The sequence below is a fragment of the Aedes aegypti genome, chromosome 1, assembly GCF_002204515.2.
Source record: "Aedes aegypti strain LVP_AGWG chromosome 1, AaegL5.0 Primary Assembly, whole genome shotgun sequence".
Lineage (NCBI taxonomy): Eukaryota > Metazoa > Arthropoda > Insecta > Diptera > Culicidae > Aedes > Aedes aegypti.
Window position 1 is genome coordinate 267,729,165 of NC_035107.1, and position 17,657 is coordinate 267,746,821.

At 37.3% G+C, this 17,657-nt stretch overlaps 1 protein-coding gene across 1 annotated transcript; it reads right to left on the minus strand.

Moving 5' to 3' along the window:
• Positions 1 to 1,110: 1,110 nt before the first annotated feature.
• On the minus strand, positions 1,111 to 3,062 carry LOC5568905. Its single transcript, XM_001658178.2, has 2 exons — positions 1,997 to 3,062; positions 1,111 to 1,895 (listed from the first exon to the last, which is right to left on the minus strand). The coding sequence occupies exons 1-2, from the start codon at positions 2,763 to 2,765 to the stop codon at positions 1,585 to 1,587; spliced, it is 1,080 nt and encodes a 359-aa protein (XP_001658228.2). The 5' UTR covers positions 2,766 to 3,062; the 3' UTR covers positions 1,111 to 1,584.
• Positions 3,063 to 17,657: the final 14,595 nt, after the last annotated feature.

A 17,657-nucleotide genomic window follows, 5' to 3' on the forward strand; every position in this document is an offset into this window, starting at 1 on the left:
TAATTTGTTTTCCTCTTTCAATGCCGGTATTGGCTTCTGAGGTTTTTTCAAGATTTGAAATAATTTCCAAAAGGGCTTAGAGCCAGGGTCCATTTGAGAAATTTTATTTTCAAAATTTTTGTTTCTTAATTGAGCAAAACGTTTCTTGATTTCTTTCTGCAAATCCTGCCATATAATTTTCATAGCAGGATCGCGAGTGCGTTGAAATTGCCTTCTCCTCACGTTTTTAAGACGGATCAAGAGTTTAAGATCATCGTCTATAATCACGGATTCAAATTTTACTTCACATTTTGGAATTGCAATGCTCCGGGCTTCAACAATGGAATTTGATAAAGTTTCAAGAGCATTGTCAATATCAGGTTTAGTTTCTAAAAAAATGTTAACATCAAGATTAGAGTCAACATACGTTTCATATATATATTCCAGTCGGCTCGTAAATAATTGAAAGTGGAGCTGCTAGGATTGAGAATCGCTTCTTGGGGTATTTGAAATGTAACAGGGACATGATCAGAATCAAAATCAGCATGAGTAATCAGTTGGCTACAAAGATGACAAGAGTCGGTTAAGACTAAATCAATCGTAGATGGATTACGCCGAAATGTTGAATACATCTACATTTGCACATGTAGAGCAATAGTCTAAACGCTAAGAAATGTATAGAAGAACCTAAACTTGAATACGTTTTAGCCTAATAAAGATTCATACTTATGAACAATATACTAAACATGCTTATTTGATTTAAAAGCATGATTTCTTAAAATATTTTAGATGTTTTTGTTACAAATCGACTCTGAAAGAAGAAGCTAAGTTTTACAAACTGATTCAATTTTCAAACCCCCGATTTTATTACAAAGTTCCAGTGTAATCCAAAAATGAATTGAGAAATAATTCTGAACCATTTGATTTTGGATATTACGAAACCCAAAAATTATTGGTAGCTGAATACTACTTTATTCAGCTGAAGTACGCTTGAAAGTCATTTGATCAACTTTTATTGAGACAAAATGTTCGTTGGGAAGTATATGGGAACAGCTGTCAAATATGTGATTATACAGAGATAAGCTAGCCTCGGGCTGCAAATTTAAGGTGATGCATGTCGGAATCCATACATAGTGCACAAAGCTTAAATAGAAATTGCACTCTAGTTTGATGCATCTTTCACGAGGTTTGTGCCTTCAAAGTTTTGGTACATTATTGAATTTTGATTCTAAGCTGTTTCACCTTAAATCTATCTGTCTGTTTGGGGATAGAGTACGTTTATTGTTTTCTGCTGGTGTGATAGAAACCGTCGGATAAAAATTAATGTTTAGAGATATGATTATTTTATTTTATTGTTCGCATAAGAATACATTTAATATCTTATGGTACTATTACATGCATTTATCATTCAAAATTATTCAAGGATTTCAGGCATACATTTCTCGACTTTCCTTAGATTTAAAATAAATAAGCATTCGCATTAACTTATACAATCAACATTTTAATAAATATATCTTACAAACTATCATCATTTCGATCGATCATTTGTTATCGCATCAGATGAGTTCTCCCCTTGCCCCATCACCAATCCCTTCCTCGCCACTTTCAGTGATCCCACCCGGGACCCTTCCCCTCCGAATGGTACGGATAAGGCCACTCGTTGTACGGTTCGTACCTCCGCTCGGGCAAATCCTTCACGTACACCTCCCGGTCCTTTTTGTTGGTGAAGTTCTTGAACGCCCCCAACAGCAGCAGGAAGATGGCCAGCTTGCCGGCCATGAACGATTTGAACAGGAACAGTTTCACCGTCGTCAGCATGAACGGAATGATCGCCGACTGGATCAGGAACGGCAGAATGAAGAGGGGCATGGCGTATTTCCACAGCTTTTTACCGCCTCCACCACCACGTTGACGACCTGGAATGATTCGGAGATTGAAAATAGTTCAACACAAGTTAATTAGTTTTGTATTTCCGTTGTTAAGAAAACTCGTGAACAAGTTGGAAAACTTAACTGACCTGTGAAGATATCCTTCAACACTTTCTCGTTCAACTTTACGTTTACGATGTTGTTTGGTTCGTCAATTGTCATATTGAGCACCGGTCCAAAATCGTAGTTTTTCGTTTCTTCCATTTTAGAGGCTTCCTCCTCGTTATGCAATTCTTTATCTTCACCCGGTTTCTGATCGGACGCTGAACTCTTGACTTCTTCCAGAATGTCCTCGATCATTTTGTATCCTTCTTCGTATCCCTTTTCGTCTTTCTGTTCCACCTGATTATCCTCCAAGCCTAGATCATACTCATCTTCGTCAATTTCATCCGCGGAAAAATCATCAATCTGAATCTCGGATTCGTGATCTTCTATAAACGGAGCAGCTTTGACACTTTCTCTGATTGAATTGTACACCGATGGAGTCCTGTTCGCCACATATGTACTTCGCAATCTGTTCTTGACTGGAACATTTCTTGCCGCGGCCTTAACCTCTGTCGCCGTTTCGGTTAACTCTTCCCGTTTCGGTTCTTCACTATTCTTTTCCAACGTCACAGCATCAAACTCCTCGACTTTAGCCTCCTGTGCTACCGGTTCCCGTTCAAACCTAGGCATCTTTGCCGAAACTCGCTCGAATTCATCCGGTTCCGGAGGCGTCAATACCGCGGACGGCAAACTGTCTCCCGTGTCGCTAGTTTTCACTTTCCATGACTTTCGCATCTCACAATTAACCGACGCGAGTCCACTCAACAGAATAACTCCCGCCCACAGAACCCGTCTTCCCGTCACCAGCCGCATGTTCCCGATTTTGATCTTAGAGTTCTTCACCTGGGATACACTTATGTACCGCACCGATCCGTATCTCGAAAGAGGCACCACAACCGTCCGACCGTTGACAACCAACTGCCAAGTATCCGGCTATCAGTTTAGTTTTACAGCTACTCCTGGCCAACGAGGAATGAGAAGAACCGTTGCACGGCACGCGATTATATTTTATTAAAGTACACACTTGCCGACCGTAGTCTGGACCCCGGCAGGAGAGAGAGAGGAGATATGGGCACTAGTTGCAACCTGGTGCAAATACACGATGCAAGTGCAGTTTGTGCAACTGCAGCAGGCCTCGTGGATCACGGATGGATTGATTCTCTGGTGTGTGGATGCGTTTGCGGCTTCAGAAGCTGAAGGTATCAAATGTACTTTCTTTCAGACGTTTTGCTCTTGATTATGAGACGGAGGTTTTTGTGGTTGGAAGTGTACGGGGGGGAATAAGAGGTGATTTGCTCGAGGTACACCGCAGGATGGTGTACGACTTTTAATGCTTGCGCTGATGCAGTCGCGAATTCAATTAACTTTATGCTTTTTATGTTCGTTTGCTGCAGAATGGGAAAGCTTTGAAATGCCACTGGTTAATATAGCATTAGCACCAAAAATAAAACTTTTCCTTACCTTACCTTTACCTTACCTTACCTTTACCTTACCTTTACCTTACCTTTACCTTACCTTTACCTTACCTTTACCTTACCTTTACCTTACCTTTACCTTACCTTTACCTTACCTTTACCTTACCTTTACCTTACCTTTACCTTACCTTTACCTTACCTTTACCTTACCTTTACCTTACCTTTACCTTACCTTTACCTTACCTTTACCTTACCTTTACCTTACCTTTACCTTACCTTTACCTTACCTTTACCTTACCTTTACCTTACCTTTACCTTACCTTTACCTTACCTTACCTTTACCTTACCTTTACCTTACCTTTACCTTACCTTTACCTTACCTTTACCTTACCTTTACCTTACCTTTACCTTACCTTTACCTTACCTTTACCTTACCTTTACCTTACCTTTACCTTACCTTTACCTTACCTTTACCTTACCTTTACCTTACCTTTACCTTACCTTTACCTTACCTTTACCTTACCTTTACCTTACCTTTACCTTACCTTTACCTTACCTTTACCTTACCTTTACCTTACCTTTACCTTACCTTTACCTTACCTTTACCTTACCTTTACCTTACCTTTACCTTACCTTTACCTTACCTTACCTTACCTTACCTTTACCTTACCTTTACCTTACCTTTACCTTACCTTTACCTTACCTTTACCTTACCTTTACCTTACCTTTACCTTACCTTTACCTTACCTTTACCTTACCTTTACCTTACCTTTACCTTACCTTTACCTTACCTTTACCTTACCTTTACCTTACCTTTACCTTACCTTTACCTTACCTTTACCTTACCTTACCTTACCTTACCTTTACCTTACCTTTACCTTACCTTTACCTTACCTTTACCTTACCTTTACCTTACCATTACCTTACCTCTACCTTACCTTTACCTTACCTTTACCTTACCTTTACCTTACCTTTACCTTACCTTTACCTTACCTTTACCTTACCTTTACCTTACCTTTACCTTACCTTTACCTTACCTTTACCTTACCTTTACCTTACCTTTACCTTACCTTTACCTTACCTTTACCTTACCTTTACCTTACCTTTACCTTACCTTTACCTTACCTTTACCTTACCTTTACCTTACCTTTACCTTACCTTACCTTACCTTTACCTTAACGTATTCTTCTATCATAGAAGACAGAACCAAGATTATTACAGAAGTGGAATGAAATCTATACAGGTTCCATGCGTTGGAAATAAGTTTGGGACCTCTGTAGTTCCCTGCAAGCCCTTGATTTCTCCTTTAAATTTTAATGCCTATAAAACTCTTAAAAGACATTACTTGACCGGAACATTATTGTTATCAACAAGCTAAAACAGAATTTTCAAAAGCAGTTTTTTCGTTCAAAATGAAGAAAATTATATGAAAATGTGTTCACTGCATTCTATTCTCCAACAGAAACACAGTTAACACAAAACTGCTTTTGAAGTTTCGATGATGACGATGATTACGATGGCGGAGTGTTGAACGTTAATGCCAATAGTAATGTTAAATGCATGAATCATGCCTATCATATGAAGTATATTTATAAAATCCCAGAGCTGTGTGTCTGTCAGTCACGCTCTGAAATATTTCACCGAAATGTTCCATTGAGCGCTATAACATACATTTTAGAACACTACAAGAGTTTTTTCAAGCGGTAGAACATTACAACTACCGTTTGATGGGGGCAGCCGTTACTCGAAACCAGGCTATCGACATGGATGGAGATACCATATTCTATGATGGCAGAGGGCCCGATTGACCTGTCAGATGGATCGGGCCCGGGACATCCTGTCTACTGCGAATCGCTGCAGTTGATATATGGCATGTCCATAGTCTGCTCAAAACATAGAGCACTAATAATTCAGCGAAATATCGAGAATTTTCAGGCATCTTCTTTTCTCCAACCTAAACGTGCTAGATTTGCTAGAATATTCTAGAATTTTTAATTTTGCAAAAGCAAAACTACCTAATAGGGATGATTGCGCTCCACTTTGATTTTTTTCTGGCAAGCACGTCTGGATTATTTTCAGCTGCTTTTCAGCTAATTCCAGAAAAAAAAATAGCGATTTGGTGTTAGAGTTTCAGAAAATTTTCGAAATGAACTCATTCAAAAAGTGCCGAAATCTATGTGTCCATCATTACACGTCGTTCAATAGCTATTGTAGTGCTTCACCATTTAAGTACATATCTCGCCCCGCTTGCGCAATTTTCACAAATATGGCCTTATTTCAAAGCTTAATATTTACAATTCATATTTCACTTCTCCGAAGCATATTTTACATTTCTGTTAAAGCATGGACGGGTAATTTTATATGTTTTTCCAAAAAAAATCCCTTCCAAAATCTTAAGTGAGTATCTGTTAAATTTAGATCAAATTCAATATCGGCGAGCAGAAACTTTGTTTTTGACATTTGTTATGAAAAATTTGATGTAAATATCACACTAAATGCTCCGTAAAGTAAAAAATCTTGTGTTAATGGAAAGTGCTTGGTGAACTTTTAAGAAAATTGCCATTTTCATGCCAAACTGAAGGTGGTCCGTCTTACCCCGGCGGGCGCTCTTACCCCGTCTTCCCCTATCTACGAAATCAAGGTCCTGACCCTGAGGTGTCGACTGTTCCCAAGCACCCAATTCGAAGTTCGGATTGTACTTAAGCAGTGAACCCCAAAGATTACTTTTGGTATAAATCTAGTTTCAGTGAAACTTTCTCGCTGATTAAAAAGAACTCTACGGACCTTCTTTCTCGGAAGAGTAACCCGTTAACTTGTCAACAACTAGAAAGTTTAGAACAAATTTGAAAATTTTGCCGGCAATTACATTTTTACTATTTTACTGAAATTTATAAAGAATCTTGTGATAACTACGAGTTGAATAGGGGAAAAGCACCAATTTTCGACCCAGCACTAATTTTCGACCCATTTATACGTTTTTGGTCTACTTTGTATGAAAATCCGAAAATTGGCACAGATTTCTTGTGGGTCGAAAATTAGTGCTTTTCTCCTAGTGTGTAGGTATAATTTTTACAAGTGCAAAAATATTTTTGTCTTAAAACATATTAAAAAAAATGTTGTTAAGACTTATTGAAAGGTTTTTCAAATGAGTAGAACTAGTTTCAGCTTTCGTTTTATCGTCTACTCGGAAAAATTTTGGTATTTTTCGTTAAAAAATCATGTTCTTGGGCAGTTTGTGTTTAATAACTATGTCAAAATGTGATGAGTTCGTTCACGCGACGTTGAAGTGTTTTATTTTCTCTCGGTTTGCGCGCATTTTATTAGGGAGTGATTTCAGTGCACGGGTGTTTTTTTCGATTTGCGCTCATTTTGCGTTGGGTACATTTTTGAGTGGTTTTTCGAAAAGAAAGAAAGGAAGTTTTAAAAGCAGAGTGCAAATGTTCTAGAAGCTCACATTAATGGCAAAGTGTTAATTTACGTCGCGTGGATTTTTTTCGTAGTAACCCGTTCAAAAGATACTTTATAGATAATGGCGATACAGTTCGACGACATCGTTTTGACGACTGAAAAATACAAAATGGAAAACCGGTGACATCTTTTCGTGATGAATGATACTATTTGATTATATTTCTAAAATTATATGCATTTTGGGATGAGTGGGACCACCAGGGCACCCGATTGAAGCAGGATGGATAGGAACAGTGTAACTATCAACTTTTTATCGCTAATATTTCGTGGAGAAAGTGCGGGCTCTTCTTCTCATCTATTGGGTCTTTCTGGCAAGCAAAGGCTTGATTGTACAACTGTTTGTGTGAATTACTTCTGGATGGAGATTCATTTTCCCTTGCGGGTTTCGCGTAAGTGCTTATGGGACCGCCATTCGTTTTGGCCCTTCAAACAGGAGTATGATTGAATACAAATAGTGATACAATCTTGATCAAATTGGTTTGTTAGATCAGATTATTGCTACCGGTGGATACCATGCTACAATAAATGGCAGATTATATCATAATCATAAATAACTATGCCAAAATGTTGTTTACCTACATGTGTTATTCACACTTTTGAAAAACAAAAAATATCTTTGAGAGCATATATAACTATTTGGAATCGATTGAGTATTCTAAAAGTCATAAATTGTTTAGTGAAACAAGGAAAACATAAAAAAACTTTTTTTTATCAATATTTGACAAATTTGATGCTCTACAAACATATTTTCATTTATATTTATTTTGTAGAGAATGTTGCTTAAAGCTAACAAAGTTGATTATAAAATAACAAAGTTATGTAGACTTTACTGAAGGTCATATTCGCAAGTTGCTTGCTGCTTGCAGCTTTCTCTTCTGATGCGATTTGAATTCAGAAGAGCATACAAATTAGTGGTTTTGAGAACTTTCGAAAAAAAGCCACACTCTAGTGAACATGGATAAAAAACAAAAGCCGACCTCTAAATTCTCTAGCAATTCTCTAGCAGGAAAAATCACAAATGAGTTATATTTTTGATTAATGCATTACAAATTTTGAAATCGGTGATGGTTTTGGATTTAGATTAGAATTTGTTGGGGTACCTGGTGAATTTCAAAATGGAAATTATGGGAAGAATGCAAGAAATCCCATCCAAAAAATCAAAAAAATCAAGGGAACATTGATCTATTTTGTAGAATATACCACATGTTTCAGTTTGGCCACTATTGTGGTCATTTTGAGAACATAGTCATGAAATATGGAGTGGTTCCGACCATTTCTGGACACTCGTTAACAGGTTCCGATAGGGATCCAAATGGTGGACAATTTTCAAAACTTTACTGCCTTTGTCGTATGACGGCTTTAATTCCACAGAAGTTCACCTAAGAATTTTCTTTGAAAAGTTACCATTTTTGTATTTGTGTGGAATCATCCCGAAACTGAAACAGGCAATACATTATGTCAAGTAGATCAAGTTTACATTATATTTTTTGCATGCATCATTAATATAACTCATTTGTGATTTGCCTGAAAATTTCATCAGAATAAATAAACCGATGACAAAGTTACAGAATTTCGAAACTTCGATGTCGGCACTTAGAACTGTTAAGGTTAATACATATCGAGATCTTTTCCTGGATTTTAAAATCGCTCAATAATTGAATACCTACATATTTCCCGAGGGGACGGACCTGGTGTAGTGGTTAGAACACACGCCTCTCACGCCGACGATCTGGGATCGAATCCCATCCCCGAGATAGTCACTAAAAATTTCAGTGACGACTTCCTTCGGAAGGAAAGTAAAGCCGTTGGTCCCGAGATGAACTAGCCCAGGGCTAAAAATCTCGTTAATGAAGATAGAAAAAAAAATATTTCACGAGTGGCATCAACATCCCCATGATCCCTAGTTTGTATTTTCAGCAACAGTGAAAGAAAAACAAAGCCACGCAAACCAAGCTGTCTCTGCTGTCTTCAGCCATCGAGGTCGGATGGGGATGAGATTCTCACGTCAACGATAATCATAATTCAAACACTAATTACCAATTTTATGACTCGTACAACGAAAAAGCAAAACAGATCCCATTACAGCAATTATTGTAATAGCTGTTACGTGGAATGCGCTCAACTTACCTATCATCAAAAGTTAAGATAAGACACGCACGCGAATGAAAGTGAATGTTGCAACTTTGGGCGTGGGTGCTCGACTTTTGCAAAAATCGTCGTCACCGTATTCAAAGGCGTCGCGTCATTGACCCAGTCACTGTCACGATCATAAACATATCAAAATCTAAATACGCAGGAGAGTTTCACTTTCACAGTCAGTCCTCTAGAGAGCTGAATGATGCTGTCGTCGCCCGAGGACACTTTTCCAACACGCTTTTCTCATTTCCTTATCAAGAGACCCATCAACATGTCAACTGGGATGATCGAACCTGCGCGCATTTGCTCCAGATATCCTCAACAAGTTCCTTTTCTGCGTACCCTTAACTGGTGACGAAACTTGCTTCGCGACATTCCACGATTCGACTTTTCTTGCTTCTGATCATCGTCATCCAGTCAGTCACACAGTGGGAAAATATGGCACCTATCATGCGGATGAATGCAATTCTCAAAAACCTCTGTATTCCATGAAAAAACGTTTATCACTCGAATGGTTATAGTTTCATGTGAAATAAAGAACAGTTGTGAGTGTTTGCGACTTACTAAATATATTTTACCTGGTGAAGAATAATCTTGATAATTGGATGGGACATACTTAATAATATGTCAATGATTCGAAAATCATTTTTTTTCAAAAGGAGTAGTCTTTTTATATCTAAGAGTATATAAAACTGATTGTGCCAATCCATATACCCAAGTAATCAACTAGCACTTTAATTCGTCCTGCGTGCTAATATAATGCAGTAGTGCAGCTCACATGCCCTATTATACGGCTAATATCAAAAAATGCGTATTAGTGGGCTAGTGGTTACTTGAGTAATCCTTTCTTGACACAGAATCATCACGGGAATACAATAACCCATTTGGTCCCATTTTCCCCAAAAAATGCTATTTTTCGGGAAATAAAACAGTTGTAAGTGACTGAGACTAATTAAATATTTTTCTCCTGCTGTTGAATAATCTGATTAATAAGATGGAACAGTTCCTAGTCCTTTTTTTTCTCTTAAAATCTATTGTTTATGTTTTTTTTTTGTGTACCGTAATCCGGGGTAACATTGATCAGCGGGGTAACATTGATCGGGATGACTCATCTTGTTAAACGTTCAAATAAAGATTTATTGATGAAACATTTTCGATCCATTAATGGTACCTCCCTTTCGTATATTCATAAGCTAATGATAATTAAGGTTTTTGCCAAAATTTCGTTTAGTTCATGCGCAAATTTGTCAACTTTTTGAAACAATGATTTCTATCATTTTCACTGACACTACCGAAAATTCATGTCTCACATGAGTTCTGCAGACCATGTGATCAAGGAAAATGCGGTTCTTACTAAAAATGGCAACGCCTGAAACGATTCCGTTGTCAAATCTTTCATAAGTTTATTCAATTAGGCAACATTAACTAATTACTATTACGAATGTAGAATTTCCTGAGGAAATTGCCTACTTTTAGGCGTATTCCGCGGTTCAAGGTGTTTTAAATTTTGAAATAACTCAAAAAGTAAATGACTTGTAAGAGTTTGGTCTTCATATTCGGCTTCAGGGGCCCTGACTTTAGTAAGGAACGACATTTCCAATATTAGCGAACGTTGTTTACTTGGGTGATCAATGTTACCCCATATCAGCTGAATCAAAAAATCACTTAAAACATTTATTTAAACATGTTTGAATCTTTCGAAAAACAAAATAAAGTACATAGTTAGGAGCGGTGGGTGCCAGTACTTGTTTTAAAAATATGAAACTTGTAACATTTGTATTGTGAAATGAAAAATTTAAGAAAAACTAAAAAAAAAGATCAATGTTACCCCGGATTACGGTATATAGTTGTGGTTGTCCAAATATGTAATGCTTTTCTAATGTACAAAGCTGGCATCAGATATCTTTTAAGAGACTTGGTCACAATTTTAAGGCAAGTATTTCATTTCAAAAGAAGATTTCTATAGTCTTTATTTTAACTAAAATGGTCTTTGAAATCTTTTTTTTTTTACTTTTTTGCGGTAAGAGATTTTATTTTTAGCGTAGCAATGTTTGTGACACACTATTGTTCGTAGGCACGCTTAGGAGAGTCGAATTGGGCATCTCAGAGAGCCGAAGGAGATCTTCTTCTTCTTTCTGACGTTACGTCCCAACTGGGACAAAGCCTGCTTCTCAGATTCCACAGTTATTAACTGAGAGCTTTCTTTGCCGATTGACCATTTTTGCATGTGTATATCGTGTGGCAGGTACGATGATACTCTTCTTCTTCTTCTTCTTTCTGGCGTTACGTCCCCACTGGGACAGAGCCTGCTTCTCAGCTTAGTGTTCTTATATGAGCACTTCCACAGTTATTAACTGAGAGCTTACTATGCCAATGACCATTTTTTTGCATGTGTATATCGTGTGGCAGGTACGACGATACTCTATGCCCTGGGAAGTCGAGAAAATTTCCAACCCGAAAAGATCCTCGACCGGTGGGATTTGAACCCACGACCCTCAGCTTGGTCTTGCTGAATAGCTGCGCGTTTACCGCTACGGCTATCTGGGCCCCGATGATACTCTATGCCCTGGGAATCGAGAAAATTTCCTTTACGAAAAAAAAACCTCGACCAGCGGGATTCGAACCCACGACCCTCAATCATGGTCATGCTGAATAGCTGCGCGTTTACCGCTACGGCTAGCTGGGTCCCCATGTAGATGTAGGGTTGTAAAGGAGAAAATGGGGTCGTGACGGACTTTGGTTTCAGGTTGGCCTATTACGCTGCAGAATCATTAACCGTTCTGTGGCGTAGTTGGTTAATGCGCCCAGTCTAGCGTATTGGGAGTCGTGGGATTGAAGCCCACCTGAACGATTCTATTATTTTTCACAATTTTACATCTCAATTTGTCCAAATTTACTTTTGTGTCTACGACCTTCAGGTATTTTCAATAAAAAATGTTACATCATTAAATAGTACAGCAAATATTTCAGTAATTCCTTCGATTACTCCTAAACAAATTTCTTCAGCGATGCAGTCCAATGCTTTTGCAAGAAATTATTTCACAAAAAGCTGTTAGATGTTATCCAGGAATTCAAACAATTCATTGAGAAATTTCACGAAGAATTTTTGAAGGACTTTCTAAAGAAATTTGAGAAGTGAGTTCAGCAGACATTCTCAAAAATATCCGGAATAATAATTTTAAAGGTAATATAAAGAAATTAGTAAAGGCATAACTGGAACTCTTCAAAACTAAACAAAATGTTACGTGTTGCAAGCAAATGTACCTTTTTTACATGAATATGTCATATTTGAATAAATTTCATCGATTTTGTTTGCAATTATTTATTTTTGGAAGGCTTTTCAAAACTATATTACTTTGATGAGAGTTTATTGTGAATAAATGAAACAAATCGGTGCAAACGTTTTTGAGCAACGTGGTTTTATCTTTGATACCACTCCGGCCGTAATAAGATAAAAACTTCTAAAATCATCATATTGTAGTTTTGAGATTTCTCGGTGACAAATCAACCGATTTGTATGATTTTTCCAGAGATACTCCTTATTACCTGATATTGTATATCGAATATATTTTTGTGGAAAATGAAGCTGCTGGTAGAGGAATTAATGATCCTGCTGCCAAGAAGTGTTCAACGTGTCAAATGGTATGCCTCATGCATCATACTCAACAAGCTAAAAATCGTTCTTGTGATGCCCTGATAGGAAAAGCGAGCACGGCAGTTCCATTACAAGCGGTATGTTAGGTTTATGGACGTTTGGCCGTTTTGGCGTTTGGCTGAGTTTTGCCTTCTTAGAATAATAGGGTATTCTTTAAAATTATACTATACCTAATGATAGGCTGTTCTTTCGAAATGTTTTTTGTCTTTCACAGAGATATATCATTCGACCAGTAATAATTATTGTTACTTAGCTTGAATTATATACTCCAGCATTGTTTGGCAGTTTCCCGCTGGGATTCTTTCTTATCACTCATGAATCCTTCTAAACCTCTTTGGGATTGTTCTGGAATCTTGAGATTATTTCTGATTTTTCTCTAAGTTCTTCTGGAAATCACATAGTCCTTCCAGATATCGCTTTGGGATTCATCCAAAAAAAAATTCCAAACTTGGAGAAATTTTCATTAGGGTTATAAATTTTAAAATTATATCTACTTTTAACAGATCCATTCGAATTTCAATTGGTGAATACATATTTACAAAATGCCCATAGATCCTGGACCGACACGAAATTGAACCCAGATACCGTCATGGCCCCAACTCAAAGGTTAAGGAAGAAGTAAAAATAGCATTAAGGTCACTGTATTTGTTGCCATGAAGCATTGAGTAAGGTGATGCAATGAAGCATTGATTGGAGATCGCATATCACCCATTAATACACGTGTTATTGCAACAATAAAAAATGCTTCATTGCTATCACAATGTGGAATTAGAGTATTATTGCACGCAAATTGCTGAAAAAACCATGATGCTATGCACTTGCTGAATTACAGTTAAACTACGGTAATGCTTTAATGCTTGTGGTTACTTGGGTAAATGTAGCCGCATTGAAACTGTAGTGGCGCCCTTTTCCGCTTTAATACTACTTCAATGAGACATATAGTAATACTGCATTTTATGTATAGTTGCATACCTACCTTGATACCTTGATGGCTACAGCGTAGCATCACGCCATTGCCGGGCGTATTGTAGAGCTCCATCTTCGTCGGTCTTGGGCGAAACTTCTCCAGTTGCCCCGAACGTTTAGGGTCGCCAGGACCTCTTCCACTGCGTACAGCCAGCGTATTCGTGGTCTTCTCCGAAGCCGCCGACCTCTACCTGGTTCCCTGCTGAATATTATTTTCGCAATTCTTTCTTCCGACATTCGCACAAAGTGACCAGCCCACTGAAGTCTGCCGTATTTTACACGATTGATAATATTCGCATCTTTGTACACTTGATACAACTCGTGATTCATGCGTCTGCGCCACACACCATTTTCGAGTTTCCCACCGAGTATTGTCCGCAGCACTTTACGCTCGAAAACACCGAGAGCTTTCCGGTCTGACTCTTTCAACGTCCACGCTTCGTGCCCGTAGAGAGCCACCGAAAGAATCAATGTTTTATACAGGGCGAATTTTGTTTCGGTTTTGCAAGCTGCGGGACCTAAGCTGGTTACGTAGTCCGTAAAAGGCCCTATTCGCAGCCGCAACACGTCTTTTCACTTCGCGGGAAACGTCGTTGTCACATGTCACAAGTGTTCCAAGGTAAACAAATTCTTCAACAACTTCAAACACATCCCCATCAAACACTGCCTCAGCACTTACACCACCATGCCTGACTCTATCTCTACCTGCAACCATGTACTTCGTCTTGGTAGAATTGATGGTCAGGCCTATCCTCGCTGTCTCCCTCTTCAGAGGCACGAAGGCCTCTTCCACTGACCTGCGATCGATTCCAATCAGGTCTATATCGTCCGCAAAGCCAAGAAGCATGTGCGACCTTGTGATAATAGTGCCATTTCTTTGCACGCATATAAAGTGATATTAATGCAACTATATACAGCTCTATGGTCACTTGGGTCTTTTCCGGAAATACTTCTGGGATTCTTATGAGAATGCCTCTAGTATTCTTCCGGAAATCACCTGAGATGCTTTCGGAAATCCTTTTAAAATACTTTTGAGGGTGCTTCCGAAAATCTTTCTGAAATTATTCTAAAAATGCCACTGAAGTTTTTACGTCAATATCCTTGAAATACTTCTGGGGCTCTTCCAAAAATCCTGTAAGAATTTTTCCGGATATCTTTCTAGGATTTTTTCGGAATACCTTCTGTGATTCTCTCGAAATCTTTCTGAGGATCCTTCAAATTCTTCCTACTAGATTTTTTAGGATTCCTGCAGAAATTCTTCCTGAATTACCTTTAGGATCCAGGAGCATCCTGAATTATTCAAGAAAACTCTGTGATTATTCTTTCGAGTATCTCCCTAGGATTCTTTCGGAAATTCTTCTGAAATACCCCCAGATTTCTTACAGTTAACCTGCTAAAGGGCTTCAAAATATCTTTTGAAGAATCTTCCACAAATTTTGCTGGAATTTTTCAAGAAATTCTGCTGAGATTCATTCGGAAATACGACTGGAATTCTTTCGGATATCATTCAAGCATTCATGAATTCTACCTGAAGTTTTCGTAAGATTCAACCGTAAATCGTTGGTATTTTTCCAGAAATTGCATTGAGATTCTTCGGGAAAAATATCTAGGATTCTTAAAAATATCCATCTGAAAATTCTTCTGTAAATTGCTCTGGGATTAAAGAAGGATTTCTGGAAGAATCCCAGGTCGATTTGCAGAAGAACCACAGAGAAATCACTAAAATATTATCAGGTAGATTTATAAATTTCTAAAGATTTTCGTAAATATCTGAAACAATCCCATGAGAATTCCAAATAGATTTTGAATGTTTTTACAGTGATATCCAAAAGAATCACAGAAGTTATTCCGTAACAATCCCTGAAAGATTAAAATTAAATTCATCCAGAAAATTTCATTAATATTTTCCAGAATTATTCTGATGTCCAGAATAACTCCAGAAAGATTACCGGAATAGTTTCAAATGGAATTTCCGGAACAATTTAAAAGTAGCTTTCAGAAGATTCTCAGAAGAAGAAATCAGTAATCAAAGAATCTCATAGGAATTTTTTAGAGTCTCAAGGGCTGTCCGGTAGTTTTTTTTTTTTTTTTTTTTGAAGGATTTTCATTTGAACTCAAGAGGGATTTTCAGAAGATTCCACTAAGGATTTTAGAAAATTTCCAAGGAAAACCACATATAAATCACGAAAAAAAATCAAAAACACTTCCTGATGAATTTCCAGAAGAATCACAGAGTTTTTTTTTACAAAGAATCTTAGAAAAAAAATTTAAAGAATCACGAAGTAATTTCCGGAAACATTCCGGATATTCAAAATTATCTCAAGCAGAAACAATAAATCAATTAAAAATCAATAACAATAAATCTGTAAGAATATAAGAAGGATTTCTTGAAGTGTGCTAGGAGGATTTCCAGGAATTTTAGAAAAATTTTCGGCTGAACATTTTCAAGAAATTTGCTGAAGATTTTCGTCGGGATTTCCACAAATAAATATTAAAAAAAAATCCACAAAATAATCCCAGAGGAATTTTCGAAAGAAACCCAACAATTTGCACGGAAGAAAGTGAAGTGAAAGAATAGATTTTTTTATTACAGTCTCAGGCGTCTTTCCGAGAGTATTCAAGATGAATAGGTATAATCTAAAACATTTTTGTGAAAGAATCTCAGAGGGATATTCGAAGAAGTTTCAAAGAGTTTCACGGGGATTTTGGGGAAAATATCAGAAGGGTTTAAATAATGATTTCGGATGGATTTCCAGGAGAAATTTTTGAAATAGATTTTATTCCACTGGAAAGCAATCATAAAATCATTTTCAGCCGATTTCTAGGGAAATTTTACGGAAGAATCCTGGAGGGATATGAAAAAACCCAAGAGGGTTTTCCGGTAAATCCAATAGGAAGTCTCAAGGAGGTTATTAGAAGATTCATAGAGCGATCCGATAAATAACTACATATAATAATTTCAGAAGGGTTTCTGAAAGAATCTCAGTGGATTTTCAAAAAGTCCTCTAGCACCACTACTAATATTTTAACATATTTGTAATATATAGCATATATACGTCACGTATATATGTGAATGATGAGCAATGATCGATACATAATTACAAATTGCGGCGAGCTGAGTGATTTGTACGCTTCCGGTTTAGGGGCGGATCGACGGTATCGAAGTGGAATAAAAACAATTATAAGAGAGCGTGTGAAAAATAATTATGAACTGCGCAGAATATATCAGACCAATTTACCGTTGCTGCGCACTTCTAAAAGCATTCTGTTTTTATAAATAATATTATTTGCTATATTATTTCACGCAACGTGTGATAATAGTAGAACGACAATGATCATCAGTTGATTTTTCCCTACAGATTTGTTTTCAATCACAATTGTTATTTCTTTCCGTTCACGCGCTCGGGAAATGAATCTGGCCATGGTGCAACAACCGTGCTACATTCGATGAATCCTATGCGACAAAAATCGTCGGCGCTATCCGTCAAATTCACTCACCAAAACCATTTTGGTGAATTTAACATCACAGCTACTTTCTAAACCTGCAGGCCAGCAAATAAAAACTGTCATCGATTTCCAATTCAAATATCTCGTCCGTCATTCTTCGATTCAAATTATTCATTTGAAGCAATTATCAAACTTGTTGAATTCAGTCTATTACACCTATAGCTGAAAAAATGGTAAAAACTTTCGGTGAAATGGTTTTTGGAGAACTGTCGGACAATCTAAACAATTACTGTTTGAAGTTGAATGTTGGGAATATGAGTCATGTTCGGAATTTGAAACAAAACAGTATTTCTGTTTTAGCTTTAGACATTTTGTTAGACATATTTTTAAAGCAAGTACCGTATTGATTCATAATACGAACAGCTTGAAATTCCGGACACTCTGCTTTGTATGGGAAACATTTCAAACGAAATGTTTCAATTGTTGCCGTTAAAAAGTTCTCATTTCCGAGGCTCGTTTTAATATGTATTTTTCATTGATACCGTTTTGACTCATATTCCGAACACTTAAGGCCAACGATAGTAATGTTAATTTAATTAGTTTTAGTTTTGTTTTTAC

What these genes read in the sequence shown, in the direction of transcription:
- LOC5568905 (XM_001658178.2), bottom strand. Translation starts at nt 2,765, where the DNA reads ATGCGGCTGGTGACGGGAAGACGGGTTCTGTGGGCGGGAGTTATTCTG. An exon ending in GTTGAAGGATATCTTCACAG is followed by an intron (nt 1,896 to 1,996) that starts GTCAGTTAAGTT and finishes GAATCATTCCAG; the next exon opens with GTCGTCAACGTGGTGGTGGA.